At 36.7% G+C, this 23,560-nt stretch overlaps 2 protein-coding genes across 6 annotated transcripts in view; one reads left to right on the top strand and one right to left on the bottom strand.

The window, feature by feature from the left end:
- Positions 1-4,511: 4,511 nt before the first annotated feature.
- mars lies at positions 4,512-6,839 on the bottom strand. 2 transcript variants are annotated; one of them, XM_069042051.1, is made up of 5 exons: positions 5,879-6,839; positions 5,511-5,817; positions 4,926-5,462; positions 4,731-4,872; positions 4,512-4,671 (listed from the first exon to the last, which is right to left on the bottom strand). In XM_069042051.1, exons 1-5 carry the CDS (start codon positions 6,586-6,588, stop codon positions 4,622-4,624), a joined length of 1,746 nt encoding a protein of 581 aa, XP_068898152.1. In that variant the 5' UTR covers positions 6,589-6,839; the 3' UTR covers positions 4,512-4,621. The 2 variants fall into 2 exon arrangements, with proteins under 2 accessions (XP_068898152.1, XP_068898153.1); XM_069042052.1 differs by having other exon boundaries at positions 4,926-5,453; positions 5,879-6,832.
- Positions 6,840-8,157: 1,318 nt separating this feature from the next.
- LOC138127265 (extracellular matrix-binding protein ebh) overlaps positions 8,158-23,560 on the top strand; it is a 37,397-nt gene continuing 21,994 nt past the window's right edge. For 3 of the 4 annotated variants that reach the window (XM_069043185.1, XM_069043183.1, XM_069043181.1), the window contains exon 1: positions 16,891-17,047. The gene's annotated coding sequence lies outside the window, so the exon portion shown is untranslated. Of the gene's footprint in view, positions 8,317-16,890; positions 17,048-23,560 lie in introns of those variants that run through there. The other variant, XM_069043182.1, reaches the window with a different exon arrangement.

Raw genomic sequence — 23,560 nt, 5'->3', positions numbered from 1 at the left:
TTATATCGGAGTAAATAGTTCAAAATAAAAACAGATCACACTTATACAGGGTGTCCCAAAAATGACGTACAAACTACTTACTACCTTATCGAGGATGTTTAAATGTACATGAAAAAAATATGGAAAAAATGTTTCCGACAAAAAAATTAATTATTTTTATTATTATTATTAACAATAATACAATGTAAACAAAGATATATTCATACATCACTACCTTGCAATGTTACCGTAGAGGATTTAAAATAATTTTTTCGATTTCCAAAGCTTCTAAATTCTCCATTATGCAGGATTAGTTATTGATAGTGAGTGATCTTGTACTTTGTGATAATATGTACGATTAGACGTAGCTGTCATGACAATTTCAAAATAATTGACCTGTTAAGTGCCACTTTCAAAGACCGCCAAATCAGCAAATAAGTCCAATAGAATTTTTTTAACATTTTTCTGGCGTTTACGGTAATCTCTTCTACACCGTAGTGCACCATTAGTACGCCATTTTTGGGACAGCCTGTATAACTGAAAAAATACAACGAGAATTCACCAACCGGTTCACGTGTAAAATAAAAACCAAATCCCAATAAAATGACGGAACACCGACGCCTATGAACATAGACGTCTACTATATCCTCTAGACATTGCATAGCCCACATTGAGGATTGAGATGTGACCACTACGTATCAAAGGCGCCATATTGGTAAGGGCAAAAATGTGCATATTGTGTTGCATATATCTACATAAGGTCATAAGGATAACAATAACAAACTGACAGTTCTTTCAGGTCGCCACATTTTATAGGTTCGGAATCTGTGTTTACTGTTCAGAAATCTTTAAAATAGCGCAATACAACCTATACAATCATACCAAAATGACAAGAACTTGTTACGTAAAATGTTGCAGAATAAAACATAAGTAACAAGAAGGCATTACATTCCACCAGTAAGTACCTACCTAATTATAAAAATTTACCACTTACCAGACACTTATAGTATTTTTATCTTCCTAAGGAATTTTGGCTTAAGTCATAAATAAACCGAACAAAGACCCTACTTAAAGAAATTTATTGTGATATTGTACCTGTCAATCACTAGCCGGCCTCCGAGAAAAAAATTACCTGGGGTAGTACTCAAAATATTTGTCGGAGACCCTCTAGTGATTGACAGGCACAATATGACAATAAATTTCTTTAAGTAGGGTCTTTGTTCGGTTTATTTAGGGTTTAAGTCAGAATTCCTTAGGAAGTTACAAGCACTATACAGTTCAGGCAATTATATGTAATGGTCTAAAAAAAAAACTATAGAACAACATTCAACATCTGGAATCTCTACAAACAACATTTAGCAGTGTAAGAAAATAGTAATAAAGTTGTCTATAAACATTTCAGATTGCCATTTTCTAACAAGAACTTATTAGAAAAATGGATTGCAACAATTGGTGAACAAAACATTAAAATTAGCAAGTTTTCAACAGTTTGCTCAAAACATTTTCATGAAAGTTGTTTTGATAAAACAGGGCAGATGACGAGGCTATACCAAGACGCCTACCCAACGCTTTTTTTAGGTGGTAATGCAAATGAAGAAATTATTGAACTTTTCATTTTTGTTCATTTTGTTCCAATTGCAGTACATGTAAGTACATATGTAAGTATGTACATAAAACATACCATTCCGTTATGTATTCGTTTATTATACGTTGTGTATGTTAATGTTTAATGAATTGTTTTTTCTACATATACATTTTCTCTTTATTTTAGATTGATATTGAATACAGAATATACTTATTTTGTTATGTAATGTGTATTTTTTATATATTTCTAATACCTAAAACGGGCATAATAATGACATACGTAACCATTATATATTTATAAGAAATTGGCGAAAATCATTTCTAAGGATCATCAATTTTTAAATGTAAATGTAATTTGGTATATAGACTCTAGATATAGACCACCAACATTACATTTGCCCTTACAAAGATGGCGGATTTTGGCCACAGAAATTTTACCCCTTCCACAACCAATGCAACGTCTAGAGGATATAGTATACTCCGTACTCTGATAGACTGCACGGTTTTTGACAGAAGACAGACACAGAAACTGGTTTGGCGGGAATTAATCTGCAGGGATACAACGGTTTTCTACATAACGTGAAACAATTGAGATGGAGAGTTTAGTATTTTTCACTGCTTTATGTTTTGGAACTAGAATTTTAAAACGTGCAATCTATCACCGTACGGAGTATAGACGTCTATGCCTATCCACGATGCCTATGAAGCATCTGATGCCCAACGACCCTCGCTACGAAATTTCACGAAGTACTGGCGGTCATTTTAAAAGGCGTCATAAAAGTTCTCCGCCAAGGAGGTTAAAGTAAGAGGAGGGAAAGCGCCCTATGCTGGTAATGCATTGAAAGTGATGCCAATCGTTCCTTCTCCAGCAACCTTTTATGACGGCGAACGTCCTTGAACGGCCCATCGGGTATCGCATCGCTTTGGCGCCAGTGGCGTTCCTTTAACCCCCGCAACAAGGTGTTAAGCGTTTTTATGTTACAACAAATGCTCCAGTGCGCCCCGTCATGTACTTATAGTTTTTTCTGAATTATAAATTTACTTCTTTAATTTTTGTTGATTTTTTTCATGTACTTCATGTTACAAATTACAATAAATGCATCTGTGCGTCCCGTCTTTTATACGCCACTGGTACCATCCCCACCAACCACCCTTGTTTAGCAACCTTTTATGGCTCTGCACAATTTGGCGGGTGGCATCACTTTTTCAAACTTGCTTTCCCTCCTCTTACTTTAACCCATTTAACCTCCTTGGTCTCCGCACAAGTCTCGCGACGTGCCGTTGCCTTTACGTTGCCAGAATAGAATAGGCAGTGCTCCCTCCATATCCCTCTACGGGTTGAAGTAATGAAGCAGGTTTTTTGATAATGACGTTTGCTTCTCTCACTGGCTTCAAAAAGTGATGTGAACAGTTGAACACGGACGGAACACTGTATCTTAATCAGTAGGTGGGGCGCGGATGAATGAAAGGAAAATAATTCTTGAGCGATCAAAATCAATACCACTTGTCACCTGCTCCATGAACCCGTTCCAAACGGGCATACTTGGGGTCTTCGACATGCTGAAGCTTCGGTTTCCTACAAAGCGGTACCGTAAAATAGCGGCCGTAATTTGACGGCTGTCGTCGGTGGAGTAAAGTACGGCTGTCCACTTACAATCTATGGATGATCACTCTAGGGCTAGGGCCACACTACAGACTTTTCATCAACCGACAATTTAGTTGGTTCTTAATAAGTATGAGGACTTAAATCGAGCCATAAGTAACGGCGATATGGCTTGCGACGTTTTTAGGACGCACCCTGTATACCTACTAAATTAAATTAAAATAACTTATTTGATCGGTATGGACCCTATACGTGATGTTTGATGCCCTCAAAACTTGTTTTTCACTTTTTGGAAAAAATACCCAATATTTGAAGAGCTGTTCTCGGAAACAGGACGAACAAAGTTCGCTTAGGCCTCGAATTGTAGTGGATTTAATCTAGTTTAAAAAAGGCGACTTCAACTTTTTCTGTGAGACTCATATCTTAGGAGATATTGAGCAGAAACTGAAAATAGTTCGAAAATTTCGCACATTCAGACACGAATTTGTTAAAATTTGAGGTAGGAATTTCAAATGATTTAGCTTAGTTCACGGCCGCTTATCAGCGGAGATAATAACTTCACGGACGCTGGTCAGCTCGTTAAATGCCATGACAATGAAGTGACACTTTAGCATTATCAATGCAGCAGTATGTCATAATTTACGGACGTTTGAAGAAAATAGTATATTATACACCGAGGGAGTGAAATGGATGATTTTTACCCGAGGTGCAGTTTGTAGCCCGAGGGTTCTACAAAGCACTGAGGGTAAAAATCATGCACTTCCGAGGTCCATATACTATTTTTTGCACGACCCAACGATTTTAATTGAAAAAAGCCGAAAATTTGTAAATTATCACTAATTGTCAAGTTAAATTTAAGTGTCATGTTGACTGTTAAAAATAATTTTTAACCTTTCGGCTTTTTCAATTAAAATCTTAGTGTTTCCAAATTAATGGCCCCTACTGTACATATTTATTTCGGTTGAATTGGCTGTGGTTTTTTGCCCAAGGGGAAAAAAGATGACTAAAAGCTTGAGTTGGCTGTGGTTTTTTGCCCAAAGGCAAAAAAGACCTGGTTTACTCCATACAATCAGCTCATTATATACAGGTCGTGCAAAAAATTGAATTTTTATTACACGAAAGTCAATGTGTCTATGTGATGTCTATCATTGACATCAGAAAAAAAATCTCTTCAGAATAAAAATAAAAAAATATTATTTACAACCACTTTCAGACGTTTTAATTATACTTTAAATAATATTAAATGGCGTTATAAATGACCATCAGGAAAATGATTTGGTGACAGTAAGATACATGTGCACTTTATGCTTATTGATAACTAAACTCTCATCTCAAATGCATAACCTTCATTTATATAAAATTTTATTGTGATTTCATTCAACAAATAATACAATGCAAAACTTGAAACAGCTACTTTATATAAACCTAACAAAATAAAAACAAAAAGGTATGTATTCAGAAAAGTTTGCTCTTTGAAAGACGTGACGATCTTCTAGGTGTTTTTTCTAAAAAAAAAAACAATACATTTTTTAGTGATCGAAGTATCAAATAAAAGATTCGTTACCTCTATGTTGTAGGTTCGATATGTTAAAAGAATTTTCTATGTTCTCGATACTTTTGTTAACGTCATCTTGAAAGAAAACAGTTTTTGACTGACTTTTAGCCGATTTAAGAGGATCAGTCTTCAAAATGCTTTTAGCAGGAGTCTGAAATGCATCAAATTAAATTCACTAACAATTAAAAAAACCAAACTACCAACTTCAACACTTTTCGCATATTGCGCTATTTTCATCATCATTAACCCCGGCGAGCTGTGCCTGTGCTTGTTTCCACTTGTCTTCACACTAAGCAACCTACTACTCTCATGTGAGGGTGTCTTCTGTCCCGCAACTATTTCCAAACTCGCTACATTTTCAGCCGCGATTTCCTTCTTTCTTCTGGCAGCTTGTATAGCTTCCCTGAGCCCATTAGAAGCTTTGGCATTCTTCAATGGTCTACCCTTCTTTTTGACCGCTTTTTTCTTAACTTCACACACGACCTCCTCCCAATTGTTTGCCCTCAACTTTTCCAAATTCTCAAACCTCTTGTCCAAATTGTCCACCTGCAAATGCATCATATCCCAGAATCCGTGCAAGTCCTCACATGTGACCGCATTTTCAGCGTCTTCGTCTTTACTCTTGTCTATTAATCCTCGAAACTGCACAAATTTTTTTGAGATCAGCAGATTTGTTTGTCCTAACGCAACGTCGATCATTGCGACCGCTTCTTCCGGCAGCTCCTGCTCGTCCTGTAAGTTCTACACACGTAAACTTGTTTGGCTACAAAACAGACAAAACGCGGCAACCTTGTAGGTAGTCCACTGACGACAAACTTCTTGAAGGCGAGATATTTGGTTGTCTAGAAGCCAAGTGAAATATGCCGCGCCTGCTTTCGGAGAAGTGTAATCTGGCTTATTTGGTGTTGACGAGAATGATTTCCTTAACTTTCGACTTTCGTATTCTTTGCGCGCGCTGTTTTTTCCCCTAGACATGGTAACAAATGGACTAACATACACGGGAGGTTCTTGTTTCTTTGGTGTCGTTACATCTTGGCTTTCACTAGACGTTTCGTTGTTTTCAACGGGAAAATCCGGCGACATTAAAGGCACGTTTCTGCAATCATTTCCCCATTCATTGATATTTACCCAAGTACAGACCCTCGAGGAATACTTACTGCGCTTCTTCACTTTTGGACAATTCAGATAGCTCCTGGTTATTTAAGCGAGGTTCTTCTTTATTTTCTTTCTTTCCTCTTCGTTGAGTTTTCGTCTTTGCCACCGGTTCTTTATTTTTTCTGTTATTTTCGAACACACTGTTTGATGAAACACTACGAGCCTGCGATCTCGTCGTCATTCGATGTTTAACAGATGCGCCATCAGTCTTATCTCTGTTTTCTCCAATGAGGCCTACACTCCCCTTTGTACTTTGCAGCTGCACCGGCTTTATATTTGCCGGTGGTCGAAACTTGTGATTCGGAGGAGCGAATTTCGATTTGAACGGTACTCCTTTGATTTCCGTATTTACGTTTTCGAGATTTGGAAGCCCCACCGTTACAGGCACGTGAGACACTTTAAAAATCGGTTTCGTCTTCCTCTTCTGGATCTCTTTCCGTTTGTCTTTGTCCGCCTTCCACTTGGCTAACATTTCCAGTCGCTTGTTGACCGGTTGCGGCCTCTTCGGCGGCGTCTTCTCGTGCCTCGGCGTCGCTGCGACGGGGGACATGTCCGTAGGAATCTTTCTCTTCGCGAAGACCGCGTCGTGACGGTTAGTTTTCCGCTGTTCGTTCATTTTCACCACACGCTCCTGCACTGTCTCGAAAGCCTCGTTCCTCTTTTTGTACAAACCAAAAAAATGTTTTTTCAAGATGTCCGATAAATCTTCCATTTAATTCTCGGCGTTTTTTATTTCGCAACCACTTAGTCCAGCTAACCGTGCGAAAAAAACTACCACACACTAAAAACACAAACCAACACAATCCACAAGATAACACAACACTTTCTGTCTCGACGAAATAGTTTTCAACCGTTACTTGCAGTTCGAAATTCGAATTTGTAATGAAACTGTCAAAAAAGCGCCGGTCCTCATTGGTTCAACCGGTCGCGTTACGGCGCCATCTCCTGTCCGATAGTGACATCCTGTGGTGACATCCACGAAAAAATCTACTTTACCGATGCGGTAATTTGTTAAAATCAAAATTATATTAGAAATAATACAATGCAACGTAAAAATCAAGCTCCAATAACTTGAACATGTGTTAAATAACACTTAATCATCAGTTATTTACAATTTTTAGACTATTTGGACGTTGAAAGTGAATAGACGTATTTTCTTGTTAACCATTGTTTCTACCTCTTTATCGTTAGTTTTAAATACAGAAATTGTTAAATTATAATCTAAAATGACTTACCCTATGCCTCTTTATAGTAAAAACAAACAAGAAATACAATTAAACTACAATATTCAAACACTAAATACACGCTTGTGCGATAAGTTGCCTACACTAGTCAAAAACATAGTTAGCGTTGATATACATGGGCGTATATTATTAAGATACACTGAGTGGTCAAAAAAATTAATAAAAAATTACAATATTCATTCCATGGTGGCACTGTTAAACTTTTTATAAATTACAAACATTTGGTTTTACTAACATGTATGTTTCTTGTCTAGTTAAGGATATAATATTCTAGTTATCACTAATTGTAATGAATTTAAAATCTTAAATTTAACAAAAGGACCTTAATGTTTTGCCAGTAAGGTTCTTATGAAAGTGAAGCTGTCTTTGGTATGCAACTAATTTATTTTAACGTATTTTAAGTGTCTAGTTTTTTGTCTTTAACGTTAGAGTTGACTCCTTGTTTTGGAACGTCATTTTGACAGCTCCAGTGTTATTTTGTCTGGCAAAATATACAGCAATTACACGACAAAACGAGATAATTTGACGTCTTCTGTGTTTCACCTCGATTAGTTGAATTACAATTTATTCTAACGTTCAGAAAAGAGAGACTTATTTGTAAACCCAATTATGACCCTATAGAAATCACTTCGGCTTCAATCAGTGCTTGTCTGTATTTGTAAGAAGACAAATGATCGCTCAATAAGGAAAGACGGTGTGTAAAAAATCAAACAATAAAGATTAAGTTCTTGGAATGTATTATTTTGAGAGTCGCAGAAGATGAGATTAGAGTTAGCAAATTAACGATTATTTAGCCGGGAGGGTATAAATAGCGGCTTATTCAAAACAATTTTTTGCCAAATATCCAAAAACGGTGTTGTTTTGATGTTGGGAGAAATCGTAATCTCGTAGTGCACGTTTTATATTTAATGTCAGAGGGAGTGCATCCCTGATCCGGGTCAGTCCGGTCCAGTTGGTCGATCGCACTACTGTATTGGCGATCGCTTAAGTCGAGCATACCTATATTGGAGACACAGAGTACAACTAGTTTTTGTCTCAGGTTAGGTGAGTGACTTTCTTGGCGAAGGTTTCAGCTTAGTTTAGAACTGTCTTGCACAAGCTGAGCTGTGTTTCTGTCAGCCGCGACACTTCGCGGAAAAGCCGCGAAAATTCGCACAGTGATCGAGTGTCGTGCGTCCCGAAGCCACTTTGGTCAGGTGAGTCCCGACCCCATCACGACCCCTTCGTTTTTGCGCCGTTCCAACCCCAACTGTTCGCGTTTTCGCGCAATCCGGCGCGTTTCGACGCTTGTGCAGTCCCGTTATCTGGAGGCCACTTTCGCGCAAATTCGTCTAATTACCGAGTTCACCAAGTGAATCACTTGGAATTTGGCAGAGGGAACCCGTTAGGTCCACACTGTTGAGATCGATGCTTTTGCGGCGATATCTCGACACCCATCGGACAATAAATTGCGTTATCGCCGGGGTCCGGCCAACTCGCTTTCGTAATTATCTGGATCTGAAGGGCGTCGCTCGAATTTCGGCTGTGGACGCGAAATCCACGATGTGTTAGATAACCCGGGCGCGTATGCAACTCGATATCTATATTCACTTTCCTTTGGTAAAAGTCGTGGTCGTCAATGTGGGTAGGTGTAGTGAATTGGCCCAAGGTCGGTGTTCAGGGGGCAACAGTCTGAAACCTACACTCTCGGATAGATATTTGATAAGTCATCGGTTGGCTCCTCGAGGAGGTGCCACTTTTCCGATCCACTTGCCAGATCTCCGTCGCTCTATCGGAAAATTGACACGCGGAGAAAGTCCGACGAGATAACACCAGAGAACAAAAGAAGTGTGCATTACGGTCTCGTTCCGTCGTGGAACAATGGGACCCTGCAGATACCATTTAGATCATCTCGGTTGGTAGCGGAGCTTCCAGGCTGGATCTCAGCTTTTGCACCTAATTATCCTTTATCCATTTGTTCTTCGGCGCCGCTCATAATGTCAATGTCGCAAACGGAATTTGACATTAATTTCAAGAGTGTAGTTTACATATTGCGCTGGAATTCTTAACGACTTTTTTATTAATTGCAACCGCAGTTAACAACATTTCACCTTTGCTTCTCTAATATAAAAGACAAATCATTTGTATGCGCATAAAAACTCATTAGATGCTGACTCGTACAATAAATTAACGCTTTCACTTTACACACAAATTGGATCAAATTCATTATTTTAAATGGCAGCTTTAATAGATTTTGCTATTGGGTTTTTTAAAAACACATTAAATTATAAATTACGACATCGTAGATTTTCCCGAAGGTTGGAGAAAATGTTATTGAATGAAGTTCTCTTTACTCTCTTCAGGTGCCACATTCATTTGTTGTCCATCTAGTAAATTTGTGGATTACACAATGGTGCGACGTGATGCTTGCATTTTATGTCAAACAGTTCCAGTGGGTGCAAGTGAGAAATTATTAACTTGACTTTAAAATTAGTACTTGGTAGATTGCTTCCAAGTTCCACGAAGTCGCCTGATAAATGATTGCTGTTACTGACTTGTCAGCATGAAGGTTGTAACAAAATGCTAATAATTGAAAGATCACCTCTCATGTAGAGGAGTATCGCGACATTGAACAAATTATTAATATATGTACACCATGTTACGAAACGAAAAAATTAATACACTGACTTGGGTCAAAACAGCAGTACTTTTGCTAATTCGGAGAAACTGAGTCCAGCCACTGCAGTTGGATACGAATACAAATGATTCTTCTTCCGACAGGTCAAATAAATTATCATCGACCTATTATGCAACGTGTTGACGTATTAATAGACTGCGGAAAAACTTGGATTTATTAATTACCGTTTTTTATCCTGTTAACCACTTGTTAATTGCAAGCGTTTTCCTTTTACGTGTCAGACGTGAAGAGAAATTACATCTTTTTGCACAACTGTGTGTAAAGTATGTGTAGATCACTAACAGCTCCACGGCTCTGCAAAGGTCACAAACTGGGCAATTTATTAACAAATGTTTAACATCAAAATACAAAATTTTTACCCACCGAGGAGAAAGTAATGGTTAGTAACTAAAATCTATTTTGCAAACTCTCACAAAAACACTCTCAGAAACACATATTTGAATGCAGTATTTTTTGGCACCCTTGCAATATAGTTTTATTGTGCAAATGCTATTTTACAGGTTTTTCAACTTGCTATTTTAGTTAGTTGTGGTACTGTAATTAATTACATATTTGCTAGGGACAATCTGAAATTTGTCAAGAAAGGGATAAAGAAGATTTCATTAATTTTGAAAATCATTTAATTTAAAAGGAAAAATTGAGTTACAAAAGTTAACGTTTCAATAAGAATATTAATTTATATTTGTACACACAGTGGGCTACATAAAACTAGAAACAAATATTTTTCTTAAGTTTATCTTTCCCAGGACATAAACCCAAGGAATTGGCTTCATTGACGTTACAGACTGACTCATCTATGTTCACTTGGAGTATACTTACACAAAATAAAAATATGTTGACAGCTTTAGAACAAAGCGAGGATAAAAATGTACTATTGCGACCACAAAATGTTGCGCACTTTCTGTCAATCAATTAACGTTACCTGTAAAAAATAGTCTTTAGAGTTTCTTAACCTCAATTTTGCTGATTAAAATTTTATGACCGCAATAGTAGGTGCCAACAGAATCAAAACATTTATTTTTCACATATTTATTGAAACAAGAGCTTCCTCGGGGAAATTGTGACAGCTAGCGCTTAACAATCATCTATTCCTTCTTCGCTGAACTAATTTTAACAAGCTTAGAAGAATACTTTGGGTCATTGTCTTGCTAAAACTGGCAACGCAGAGCCATTAATTTGTCTAGTCATAGCATCTGATTCTTTTATGGACGATTTTAAATATGTTGTTTTAGTTCGTTAATATCAAAGTTGCTTTATTAATATTAAAATATCGACGTTCATCATTTTCTCATCAAGAATTTTTTAAGTTTCGTGTTTAAATTGTAATTTTACTTCCACCCTGTTTCCACCTACGAAAATCAATATCTGAACTATCAGTCCAACACATCGCTTTAAATCAGAATTTGATAATCTATCCAAATTTGCAAAGAAATGGGAGTCATTGAAAAAATGACAATGATGTCATTGCTCTGCGAGTTCTTTTCGAAAATTTCAACACAAACGAAAATAGATTCATTACTCCTTGTATTTTGAATTACCACTGAAGACTTTTTTAAATTTTTTTGCATTCTACTTAAGAGTTATTGGCCAGATTGTGTAGTTTTCTGAAATACCACTTAAAAACTATATTTTTTTAATCACATAATCTACTTCTAATTGTTCTTCAACTTAGTTTCAAACTACTCCAATTTGTGAAGAATCCTAACTGCCACCTGGAACGATAACTCTTTTAATAAAATGTAAGCTCGTAAATCTACAGTTGGCGCGACGAACCAGTGGAGTAGTGACGAGGTATTCACGTGATAGTTCGTGGCGACGTCATGAAAAGCCTGATTTTGTTACTTTAAGAATGGATGGAAATTTCGGCTGCCTGCATTGAGCTGTACCATACTTCTTAACGCGCGCCCTTTAACCGTTAACCATCCTCCAAAAAACACGTGAAAATCACGCCAGTTTATTATCTACTTCAGTGAGTCGTCGCGCCGACTATAGCTTTCAAGTGTTTTTCCACATTTATCAATGAGATAGGAGCGTTTTGGTTTGATAATAAACAGTACCTACAGTTATTTTAATTTTTCTTCGTTCCAAAAACGGTTCCTTGTATGGCCACGGAGGTCCAAGCTTTCTTACGGTATTTCTCAAAATAAGCGGTATCGCTTCCTGGGGAACTTTTCAAAAGAGACCCAATCGAGCAAGGACAGTAGGAGGATGTTAGAATCTTCCAGGAAGGAAGTAAAATAAACAAAATCTGATAAATCAGTTGCCAAATTGTGAGACCTTGGCCAATTAGAAGAACTTCGAGCTTCTCCTTATGGACATGAAACCGACATTGAGAAACCAATATTAGACCACAAAGCCCGCCCATTACATTGTTAGACATTTTATTGTTATCTTTTCTTTAAATCTATTTTTTTTTTTCAATAAACATTGAGTAATTGATAATAGCTTGAATTAATATTGGTGATTTAGTAAAGCCAAGGTACCAATCTATTGAAACGTTTACTAACCACTAGCCTAACGTCGCACCCAAAAGATTGCGTTTGTGTTCAAGTTTATTTTGACATGCTCGTTCCGATCACAGTTACGAATTTGTTAATTTTCTTACAAAACGCAACTGGGTGGCTTTACTTATTGAGCTAGAATCTACACTAGACTCGTTCGCATAAAATACCAACGACAACATTATGAACAGGTATCAATTGTGTAAAATATGGGTCCTAGAACGGATCCCTGTGGGACTCCTGGAGTAATTTGTAGAAGCTTTCTTGGTTTTTGACTCCTAAGATCTATTTCTGAAAAGCTTCCGAATGAAGAATCATTTGTGTCTTTGTCGACGAAGAAAAATAACCGTTGCAAGTTTTGTTATTATTTTTTTTATCTCACTGTCACATATTCTACAATGGAACAAAATATTGTCTACTGGAGTGCTTACTATCAAATGTCGTCGAAAAGAATGCCGTGCTGCGACACCAAGGTTGTTTGAAAGATGTTGAAAAAATGTCAGACGTCTTTTGAAAAAATGTCATAAATGTCCGGTGAAGCCCAAGTGGGGACTTCTTGGCGGCCAGTCGACCACCTGAATTCCAACCTCTTCAAGGTACTCCCTTACGCGGCGTTTCATATCCTGTGGAACCATTAACGTCGCAATAAATTTCTCCAAGTCTGGTAAAAAGTACGGAGTGAGTTCAAGACTCGCGCGTGGGTGTCACTATCAAATTTTTCAATTTTTTATGGTTTCGCTGAAACCTGCAAGGAATGTTAATTGCACGGTCTCTGCAATTAGACAACCGTTAGCACCACGGTTGCCATTTGTTTTAGGTGCAAAACGACGTCGCCGTCATTGTTATTTTTAACTCTTGCTATATTTATAGAACGAATTAATTCCGAACCGTAAAATAAATCTTTCACTTTTTTGATTCAGTGGTAGCCGCGCTTGCGATTATAAATCTTCCTAAATCTGATAATACCGTAAATGCAAAGTAATCCATCACCCACTCCCGTCTTAATTAGCGCGAGTGCGCCTATTAGGCATCGACAATAGTTCAAACACCTGGATCCTCTGGAAATGAAATAATTACTCGTAGGTGAAGTCCGCTGTCTTTACGACAAGGCAATTCAACATTGTGCACATGTAGGATGTGATTATGCATTTCTATTAATACAAAGTGATCGAGTTCCATTAAAATTTGTAATAACAATGAAAAATTGTTGGGGATTTTTGCAAGAGCTGCAGCAGCTGCCACTCGGCCATCAACCAGACATCTTATTGCGTCCATAATTAAGTTTAGTGTAATATCTGTTTTTATTTACGGTAATAACTGTGGAACGGGTAGGTGTGCACTGTTTACGACGAAGAAATCCCTTGGACAAGTTAATTTACCGAGATTCCATCCGCGTCTGCCTCAAAACGATCGTACTAAGCGGAAATGTCGCGTGTTTATTAATTAACTGACAGATTTAATTGTGGCAGCACCTTTACAAGGCCAATTTCCATATAGGCCAACAAATGAATGTGCTCGCAAGTACCGTCATGGTACGCGAGATTTCCTATTCGATTGGACACGTCTCCGGCTACGTAATAGGAAAAGTGCCACCAGGGAAAAAATCACGACCATTACGGTAGCAATGGTTCCGCTTGTTCTTATCTCGTCCGTAGAAATCGAAGGTTAGGCGACTGGAACTCCTCCCAATTTTGAAATCGGTGATTCTCCCGCTTATCTCCCTTGCCCAACTTCCACCCAGTCCTACCCAAATGTGCTCAAGCTTTCGCAAGGCTCAAAACACAGAACCAAGGTTCGTGGCCGATCGACAAAAACGCAAAATCAACTGCTATTGTAGTCGCACTAAAAAACTGATTTATTCGAACTGGTATGTGTAGCCTTGGGATTAGTTGCATATAATTTGCTGAAAATTGAAATAGTGTGACATCAAGTGACGTTAATTGTCTTTATATGTTAGGTGGAAGACAATGCAACGAGTTGCTTTACACTGCTCTAACATAACTAGAATTTATCGCGCGCATAAAGATTAAAAAAACACTTCTCTTACTTTGTGCATGGTAAGAAAACAGAACAATAAAATGGTGCCCCGCGTTAATATAACTTATGTCTGTCTTGTTAGTGGACCATTTAACATATTATTATAACATTCACCGCGCTGCCAAGCCAAGTGGAAAATTTCAAATAAAAAGACTCGCCAGACTCCTCGATGGTGAATTTTGTGCAGGATGTCCCGGACATGACTCTCATCTCTGATATCATCGGCTATTTGCAACAATAACTATTTACCGCAGACCTTGTCTCTTCTTAAACGGGAAGTGGGCTCCACGAATTACCAAGCTAGAAAAGAAGATTTGGAGGAGCTTATGCTAAACCGACCTCAGCTCCGACGTAAACACTTTTCTTCTCTGAGCTTCACAATTCGTCATCCTATTAGATGACTATCAAACTATCCAGTCATGTCCTGCTTAATTCCATTTTCCTGTCAGCACGGTCGTTTGTTAAACAGAGCAGGAACTACTCCATCGTGGAACGTGGAAAGTAAATCGACAACGTACAAACAACCACAAAGAATAAATTCGAAATTAATATTATAATAATTGTTGTGGCGGTTATGGTACATTTCTTGCCTTCCGACCTTGACACGAATTAAATTTTACAATAGACAAAAAATACAATAGTACGGAATGTAATTACCATAAAAATGTGATAAATCAAATTGAAAATGAAATTTTCTCAGTTTTTTTTTTATTTGATTTATTTTCTCTCGTTTTTAGCAACAATTTGAAACCTTCCAAGTCGATTATTAAAATAATAATCATGTTTTGTTTTATCCTCTGAGCAACAGATTTTTTCCCAAAATTTTGACAAACTTTGGCCGTAGTTCTTTAACTTCAGACTAGTACTTTTCTGATACCACCACTTTACGGCAAGCAAGCATATTTTACAATGCCTTAAATAGCTTTTTATTAAACTCCTGATTGGAAAAATGTATATTCTCAGAGATTCTGCACCAGCTAGAAGAGTGTCACGGTGAAATTGATTTTTCAAATATTTTATGAATAAAAAAATATATCTATTCTTAATATGTAAGTATATGTAATATTTTCACCGGCCCCTATTTTTTATTATGGTTGATTATGGTTTTATCAAATTCATCACTTTCCCCTACCGTGCTAAATTTTTTTAGGTTACCTGAAGAACGCTTTTTGATCTAAAAGAAACATCTTTAAAGTAAAACTATCGAGTGTTGATTTAAATTTATCATCCAAGTAGGCGTTGAGGAGTCGATTATGAACCCACCACGGATTACGGATCAGCTGTTTAAATCTAACTGACCTAACCTCACTTTTTGCGTTGTTAATTTTAAAAGTGAATTTATGAAACAACGATCAGAAGGAAGTGTTTTTTGAGATTAAAAAACTAGATGGTTACTGTTCGTGTTGATTTTTTGATGTTAAGAAAGAAAGAACATACAGAAAATAAACATTCAAGAGTTAACAGCTGTGTTTCTAATAAAACAAGGAAAAGTGAAATTCAAAATATGTATTTAAATTCAGCATTGCGATGAGCAAATATTAAATAATTTATGTATAAAAATGGAAAACGTGATTTCTTTGCAGGTACCTAAATTGGCTTGTTATTTACAATCTTCGCATTTGTAGGTTACTGATGACTAATAAGTTTGAGTTATTGAAAATACCTTGGTTAATGAGCAAGGTAAATAAGGTAAAATTCGAACAAGTGTTTGTTGTTTCGATGTTGAAGATTTAAAAATTGTGATGTTTGTATTTTCTAAAATCAATAAATGTTTTCATTCGCACCTTATCTAAAACTGAAACATTCGAAAAGTTGTAATTGTGAAACGGTAAAACCTTGACAATTTGGGAACAACACTGATAAAGAAGACCGTATCTCGCAATTAGGAAATTACGAAACCTAAAACATAATGTACAATGACAACCAAAATGTGAAATCGAATGTTGGAACCTGAAAATTTGAAAAGGTACAACCTTTGGAATATGTGCAAGAGGTACCTATTAGAATTCTGTTTACATATGCAAACCACTTGGCGGTTAAAATAGGTCGATCGTAAATTTTGTTTGTCCATCACAAAGCAGAACGTAACTGCTTTACAACTATGCAAATTAGCACCCAAAAATAGCCTAAACGGTAACAATGGCCCGAGTGAAAAAATGTTCAAATCTCATTATTACCCGTGGTACCCACAAAATAAGTGTGCCTTTCGCTAATCGCCTCGTGTAAACAAGTTTGTTTTGGACTCGTTTCTCAAACTTTCTTTCTTCGGCGAGCGCGTTCGCTTCAATTTGGGAACCTTTGGTGCATGAAGAACCGAAGCGACAGCCTTGAGGGCCATTTGCATAAAAATACAATAAATCAGGCGATGAGTAATCAAGTCTCTTTTCAATAACGGCCGTTAACGAATTTTCGCATAAAAGTCCATCGGTCCGCCTGAAAAAAGACAACCTAATCCTATTTCGTCGTAAGGTCATGGCTCTCCATCAGAGAGTGTTAAGTGAGTGACCTCAGCGGAAGGAAGGAAGGTAGGGGAACCTTTCGGAGGAACTCAAGACTTGCACTTGGCGGGTTCTGAGCGGCATTTGACTCAGCGCGCGCGTCTAGTGTTGGTGTTTGGAAAAGGTGCGAATAGCGTATGGTACCAGAGTTTGTGGTACTTACGGATTCACATTGCCGTGCTTAATTGGAGCGTGTTAGCTGTTATGTTATTGGGTGAGTGTCTCTTTTATTCTCGTTGCCGGCCGAAAACTGGATTCGCGGTGCAGAGGAGGAATCTTGTAAATAAACCCCATTTGGTTCAGCACTCTTCGCCAAATCCATTAATTAACCGCTTTACTGATCCCTGAAACCGCATCTTGCGTTTTATCACCGACAAACAGATGCTCCGAGAGGCATCCCGAGTATTTTGAATTTTTATGGTGGAAAAAAATCCAAAAAAATGATGGCACCACATTGGGTCATCTTCCCCATTTGACTCATCATCGTATGCTAATCAACCACAAACAAAAATTAAAAATTATTTCCTGATGATCTCGCAACTCCTTATCTGCGTCATTTGGTGCTAACGGATTTTTTTTCAGTGGTGATTCGGCGAAATCTGCGCTGATTTTCATTTCAAATATGCGAATGGTTTCTCAATATGGAAACCTGAATTTGTTGGAAAAAACGATCACGAAAACAAAGCGGAGCCGTATGAAAGTTCTCAGAATATGTCATTTGACATGCAGAAAAATATTAATTAATGTCGGGACAATGTCGACTCGCCTACTGACTCGTCACATTCAAAAGCAGAAGAGGAGAAAAAGAAATCATGCAGAGTGTGTTGTGGCTGAGACAAAGGTGTCCAAAAAGGTCTGAACAAGAGTCGGGGCACCGATCTTTGACACATTTTGAAAGGGTTCAGACATCTAATTTGGTACCAGATGGGTTTCGTGATCACAAAAAAAGCAAATTTAATTGTCTGGAGGCAGGTAGGAGGGTTAACCTCCAAACTAGACCAGTTCTACGAACTACAAAAAATCAAAACAAAATCGTCCAAAATTTTTGCTGAAGATGGTTCAAGATTTATTCGTTTTGGTACCAACAATTATTTCACACCCATTTATCATTTTTTGCCGTATCAGTGATCTAACTCCTATTGTTTTTTTCTTCGAAGATTTGTAATAACTAATATGTAAATAATTATATTGCTTACAAGGATTCGCGCCAAAACAATAAGAAAAACGGAGTGGAGATAGAACCAGTCATGAGTTGGAGAAATTTTTTTGTTAATGCAGACTGACTGTGGTCAGATAATTTACGAGCTAATTTAAAATTTTAATATTTTTGGAATTGTCTTTAAGTACAATAGAAAGTGGGACGCGGAGTAATAAATAATTTAGCTTAATTATGAGCAAATGCAAGATTTTCATAAAAATTAGATAAAAACAAAGCAGTGTGACAGTTTATTGCTGGAATAATTATGTTTCAGATAAAATTATAGTTTTATGTCTAAATTGGCGAGTGGAGAAATTTGAAATTCAAATTTTTGAAAATTTTGCCGCGCGTCTTTCACATCTGGACGCGATGTTGGTAACAAAAATGTCTTTAGCCGTCTGGCAAGTTAAGTTCCCATTTGTTTGCAGAAAAATCCTTCTATAAATAGAACGTTTACAGAGAGTACAACCAATAATTTGCATCGTTCAGTAAATTATCTTAAATACAGGTGTAACAAAGTGTCGGTTCATCATGCACTAGTAAACTTAAATTGCACGCACCTCTGAAAAGCTCATGACCATTATGTAAGAAGCAACAACAAAAGTCTCCTTGAGTGAAGAATTTTTTTGGGCGGACCGCAACGTTATCTGTTCAAGGAACCGATTTAGCCGATTTCATTATTATTAACAAGTTAATCCGAAAAAAATCCCCGTCGAAGGCCACCAATGCCATCAGCGATACCTTATTAAATGCATCGCAATTAACCGCCGATTTGAACCTTGCCGATTTCGAATTTTCGCGCCACTGGAAAATTTGCCGGGCGGAATTTTCTGCTTGTTTGAATACGACGCTAATTTGTTCGGCCAAGGTTTGCCCATTTAGGGAGCCGAAGGGCGTCCAGAATTGTTCGGCTGCAGTTCTAAGCCACACGTAAAGATCAAGGATACGAGGAAGCGCAAATATCGGATTAAGTTAAGCCGGCGTGCACGGTCCAGGGATTAAAGAGGTCCGAATTGTCGAAGGCGTGGGCGATTTTATAAAAGTCGGACGATAAAATGAACGGTGACGGACAACACCTAGCGATATACCACACGGTTAATAAACGAATACCAAAGTTCAAGTCTCGCATAAAACAGCAGCTACCCTGTCAGGTGAGGTCCATATAAGGACTATCCTGTGGAACTCGCTTCGTCTGCTTGCTTTTTTCCTCCAGACTCTAAACCATGGAAAAATCGACACGCCAAGTGAATCTCTAATCACAGTTGAGGGTCGGGCAGGTACAGTGCGTTTAAAAGCAGGAGAAAAGATGTGCGTGGGGACAGTGGACTTATTTTCCCGAAAACGATTTATGTATTTCAATTTTAATATCTTCGAGGACGCGTTGTGTGAGTACGATGTGGTCCAAAGAAAATCTTGAGTGAGAAATTAAGGATAATTGTGGCTATCAAAATTAGCTCTCCTCTCCTGGAGATCAAGAAATTATAATAGTTACTGGAAAACCACAAAAATGTTTTTGAGAAACCGTGTAGCACTAAAAACAATGAAATAATCGTTTTAAATCTCAATAATGGTAGCGTCTGGGTTAGTACTACAGGTTCTAATATTGATATTGATTTCGATGGGCCAAATAATGTCTCAAATTCTTCTTTAAATATCGGGTGTTCATTTAAATGTATCATTAAAGTTGGCGTTGAAGAGTCGATTGTGAACGCACCACGGATTACTGATCACAGATCAGCTATTTAAATCTAACCTCACTTTCTGCGTTGTTTGTCTTTTTACTCGGAAGACGGACGAATGGTGCGTCCACAATCGACTCTTCAACGCCAACTTTGAGGATAAATTTATATGAACACGCGATACAATAAAATTAAATTTTGCAAACTACTTCTTTACAAAATACTCAAGACATTAATGCAGGAAAAGAATACTCTGCCATCTGATTAGACAAGTTGTACGATTTTATTCAATGCGAATGTCAAGGGTTTGGTTTTTGAATTTTTGCACCAAGTAGATATGTAATATATTAGTAGATTGCAAACCGTTAAAACCGTTAAAAGAAAGATCTAGCTTATCAACTAAGAATATACTTTTTTGGCCTCCTCAACTCTAAATGACATGTTTACACATTTTGAACAGCTACGGTATCTTGATTTTTACACACTAATCACTAATCAAACCATCTGTCATTTTACCGCACGTATGTAAAATACCACGAAAATTTTAAGCTTTCGGGAACCTCCATAAAAACTGTTAGCTTATCATAAATAAAGTCCATTTATACTAAGATAAGTTACCGCTATCATTGATCCGTTCAGCTTTCGAAAATGTTTTCTTTTGAAAAATTGTGAATTCTGATGGAGCCATCTTGTGGTATAAATCCTAAGCATATCAGTTATCGGTATAATAGATAACTTTCTGGTATTTTATTAATCAAATGTCAGTCTTTGACAGGTTTTGCAAAATTATTGGTTACAACAAATTTCAAATTTGAGAAAACGAGTTGTCGGCCAAAAAGATTAATACATTATTAATGCGGTAGACATTTTACATCGCTCGGTTTTTGTTAAAACACTACCTCTGCGCGGTCGTGTTTCAATCTAAAAACCTCGCGCTGTAAAATGTAGCCTACCGCACTCAGCCATCGCCTGGCGATAGATTCACTTTTAGAAGAATTCATATTTGTGGGATAAAATTGCATTATGTGTGTATATAATTGTATTGACTTGGTGTTAACACCATGTACGTTCTGTTGGAATGTGAAAGCATTTTCTCGTTTTTTATCTGGACATGATTTTTATTCAGCCGAAACAGAATGTTTGAGGTCAAATTTTGTTAGGGAATTCACAAACTTGGTTCTTTGACGTCATAAGTATTAGATAGTTTTTCCCAAAACAAGTTGTTTACATTTTTCATTGTCTACTATGTTGCTGTACCCAAATAACTACGAACTTTTACCTTTCTATACCCCGGAACTTGAATCTATTTTTTATATTTCGTAGTCTAATCTAAAATACAGGGTGCGTCTGCTTAAACTTTATATTTGAATATCTTCGTTATTTTAAATGACTGCTCAATGATATTTAATCTTAATAAAGGCCGCATTGCCCTCTTTACATAGGCACTACAAAAATTAACAAGGATCTGGACAGAAGAGGAATATTCAAGAAAAAAATTAATGAAAAAAATTTATTTTCAGCATTTTCTAACATTATAACTTTTAACATGCATATCAAATGTTTCTGTGTAGATTTTCTGCCTAATAATCATCCTAGTGCTTATTATTGACCAATAAATTAATGTTAAATAAAGACAATTTCCAGACTTCATTCACCAGTGTGTATTTACGTAATCTTTGAAATAATCTTTTATACAAGATGACGTTCTCACAGCAAGAGAAAATTAATATTATTTTTACGTATGGGGAGTGTCACAGGTGCTATCGAGCCGCAGCAAGAATTCTTCAGGCCCGTCAAGAAAATGAAAATGTACTGTTAACCCTCTGCTCATGGAGTGATTAACAGTCAAACTTGAACATTTGATTCAATTGTAATGGAGAAATACATTTAAATGGCATAGCACACAATGCAACAAGTAAAATAAATATTCCAGCACTAGTTTTACCATTTTGATTATTGGTTTATTTGTAATTTCATTTTTAGGAATGCAAAGTTGCTGTTCATAAATTTTGAAGCTATTGCCACATTGCAACGAAGCTAGAGTGATTTTTAGAACTTGAGTAAAGTCAGAAAGTAACAAGGATTGTCATTAGTGTCATTTGATGGCTTGATATTATGTAATATGTGCCTTTTTTAAACCACCCTGTATTTCGAAAACTATAAGAGATAGCAAAAAATCTTCAACATTTCATGTTCTACAAGACCTTCTAAATGGATAATTAACAATAAAATGAAATTTCAGAATGTCCTATTTTCAGGAGATGATTTCACCCTTTAAATATGCAATTCGGTAGCAGTTCTTTTGCGACGGTGGACTGGACTAAAAAATATTTTAAAAAAAATCTACCTTTGTCCTGGGGGTTGAATAACGTGGCCTAAGTTTTCCAGGTAAGATACCCTGGTTTTGTTAATGGCCAATCTTTATTTGTGTTTCAAGTTTCGAGTAACTAAGTAGATCAGGATCAGTGGAAAATTCCTGAGTTTCTTTGCGAATTAATCTGTAATCCTTTGGTTGAATTACGAGTACGATGAGTGGCTTTATGATATCTATAAAAGGTGTTTTTTTTTAATTTGGCGTCGAAGTTGGCGTTCAAGAGTCGATTGTGAATGAACCACTCGTCTTAAACACTGATTTTTCAAATTGCAAATTTAAAACACAAACAACGCAAAAAGTAAGGTTAGATTTACACAGCTGATCAACCACTCGTCTTAAAAAAGACTGATTTTTCAAACTGAATATTAAAAACACCCAAAAAGTGAGGTTAGATTTAAATAGCTGATTAGAGTTGTAATCCGGTGGTGCGTTCACAATCGACTCTTCAGCGCCAAGTTCGACGCCGAATTTAAAAATAAACACCCGTTATAAGTATATTGCAACAATATCTGAAAGTGTACAAATGGAACAATTTTTGTGACATTAGACACATTCTCTTTTATAATATTTAAAAATTCATCCCCAAAGAATTCAATTTTTTTATGTAAATCTGAAAGCAATTCCTCTATCTTCAAACTCACCTAATCTGCAGTTGTAGGTGAATTAGAATATTAAAAAAAAATATGTATTACAAAAAGTCCTGCAAAGTTTCAAAAACGCAGATGCACTAAGGTATGGTCACTGGTACTAATAATCAAACATATCACCTAAGTTAACAGCACTAATGATAATTATATTCAAGTGTGATTACCCAATTATCTTTTTTTATAAATTTATAATGAATTAATGAGGGTGGATAGTACAGTTGTTCAAAATAATCATTATCATGGTTTCAACTATTATCAGTTTTTTAGGTAGATACAATATTTGTTACTGTGATAGAATACTAAAACTCATTCATATGCCATAGATCCACCAACACCCTAAAATTCCCGTAACAACACTGTAGAAAATTGATCTAGAGGGAAATGAAAAGTTAGGTTAAGTTTTATGGTGAATGCCAATTACTGCATAAAATATAGGTATTTATAAATATTTGTTTTTTATTTTTTGATTAAGCAAATTTCTTTCTTTGCACTCTATCATATTTATTTTTTTTTTAACAAACAGGAGTCAGTTTCAGTGGCGCGAACTTGTTTCATCTTTGGTTAATTCGCAGAGTTCTAGAGAAATGTATTCTTTGACCGACACAAATCAGCAGGTGGTGGTGTATCTTCGGTATTTAAAGAGTAAACTGCTTTACAAATTAAGATACAGACATCAATTTAGTTGTAAGTTGGGTGGAGTTTACTTGCTGTGTCAAAATCGTGCATCGCGGTTTCGGAGTGGCCAAAGAGATACTCGACTTTGATCAGTTCACGTGACATTTTCAAATCGGCGTACCGAAAAAATCCGACTTGTTGCAGTGAGTGAAAT

The sequence above is a fragment of the Tenebrio molitor genome, chromosome 3 (genome assembly GCF_963966145.1).
Source record: "Tenebrio molitor chromosome 3, icTenMoli1.1, whole genome shotgun sequence".
Classification (NCBI taxonomy): Eukaryota; Metazoa; Arthropoda; class Insecta; order Coleoptera; family Tenebrionidae; genus Tenebrio; species Tenebrio molitor.
This window is presented reverse-complemented; position numbering and strand designations above follow the sequence as displayed.

What these genes read in the sequence shown, in the direction of transcription:
- mars (XM_069042051.1), bottom strand. Translation starts at nt 6,588, where the DNA reads ATGGAAGATTTATCGGACATCTTGAAAAAACATTTTTTTGGTTTGTAC. An exon ending in GTCAGTGGACTACCTACAAG is followed by an intron (nt 5,463 to 5,510) that starts GTTGCCGCGTTT and finishes TTACGTGTGTAG; the next exon opens with AACTTACAGGACGAGCAGGA. An exon ending in ATCGAACCTACAACATAGAG is followed by an intron (nt 4,672 to 4,730) that starts GTAACGAATCTT and finishes TTTTTTTTTTAG; the next exon opens with AAAAAACACCTAGAAGATCG.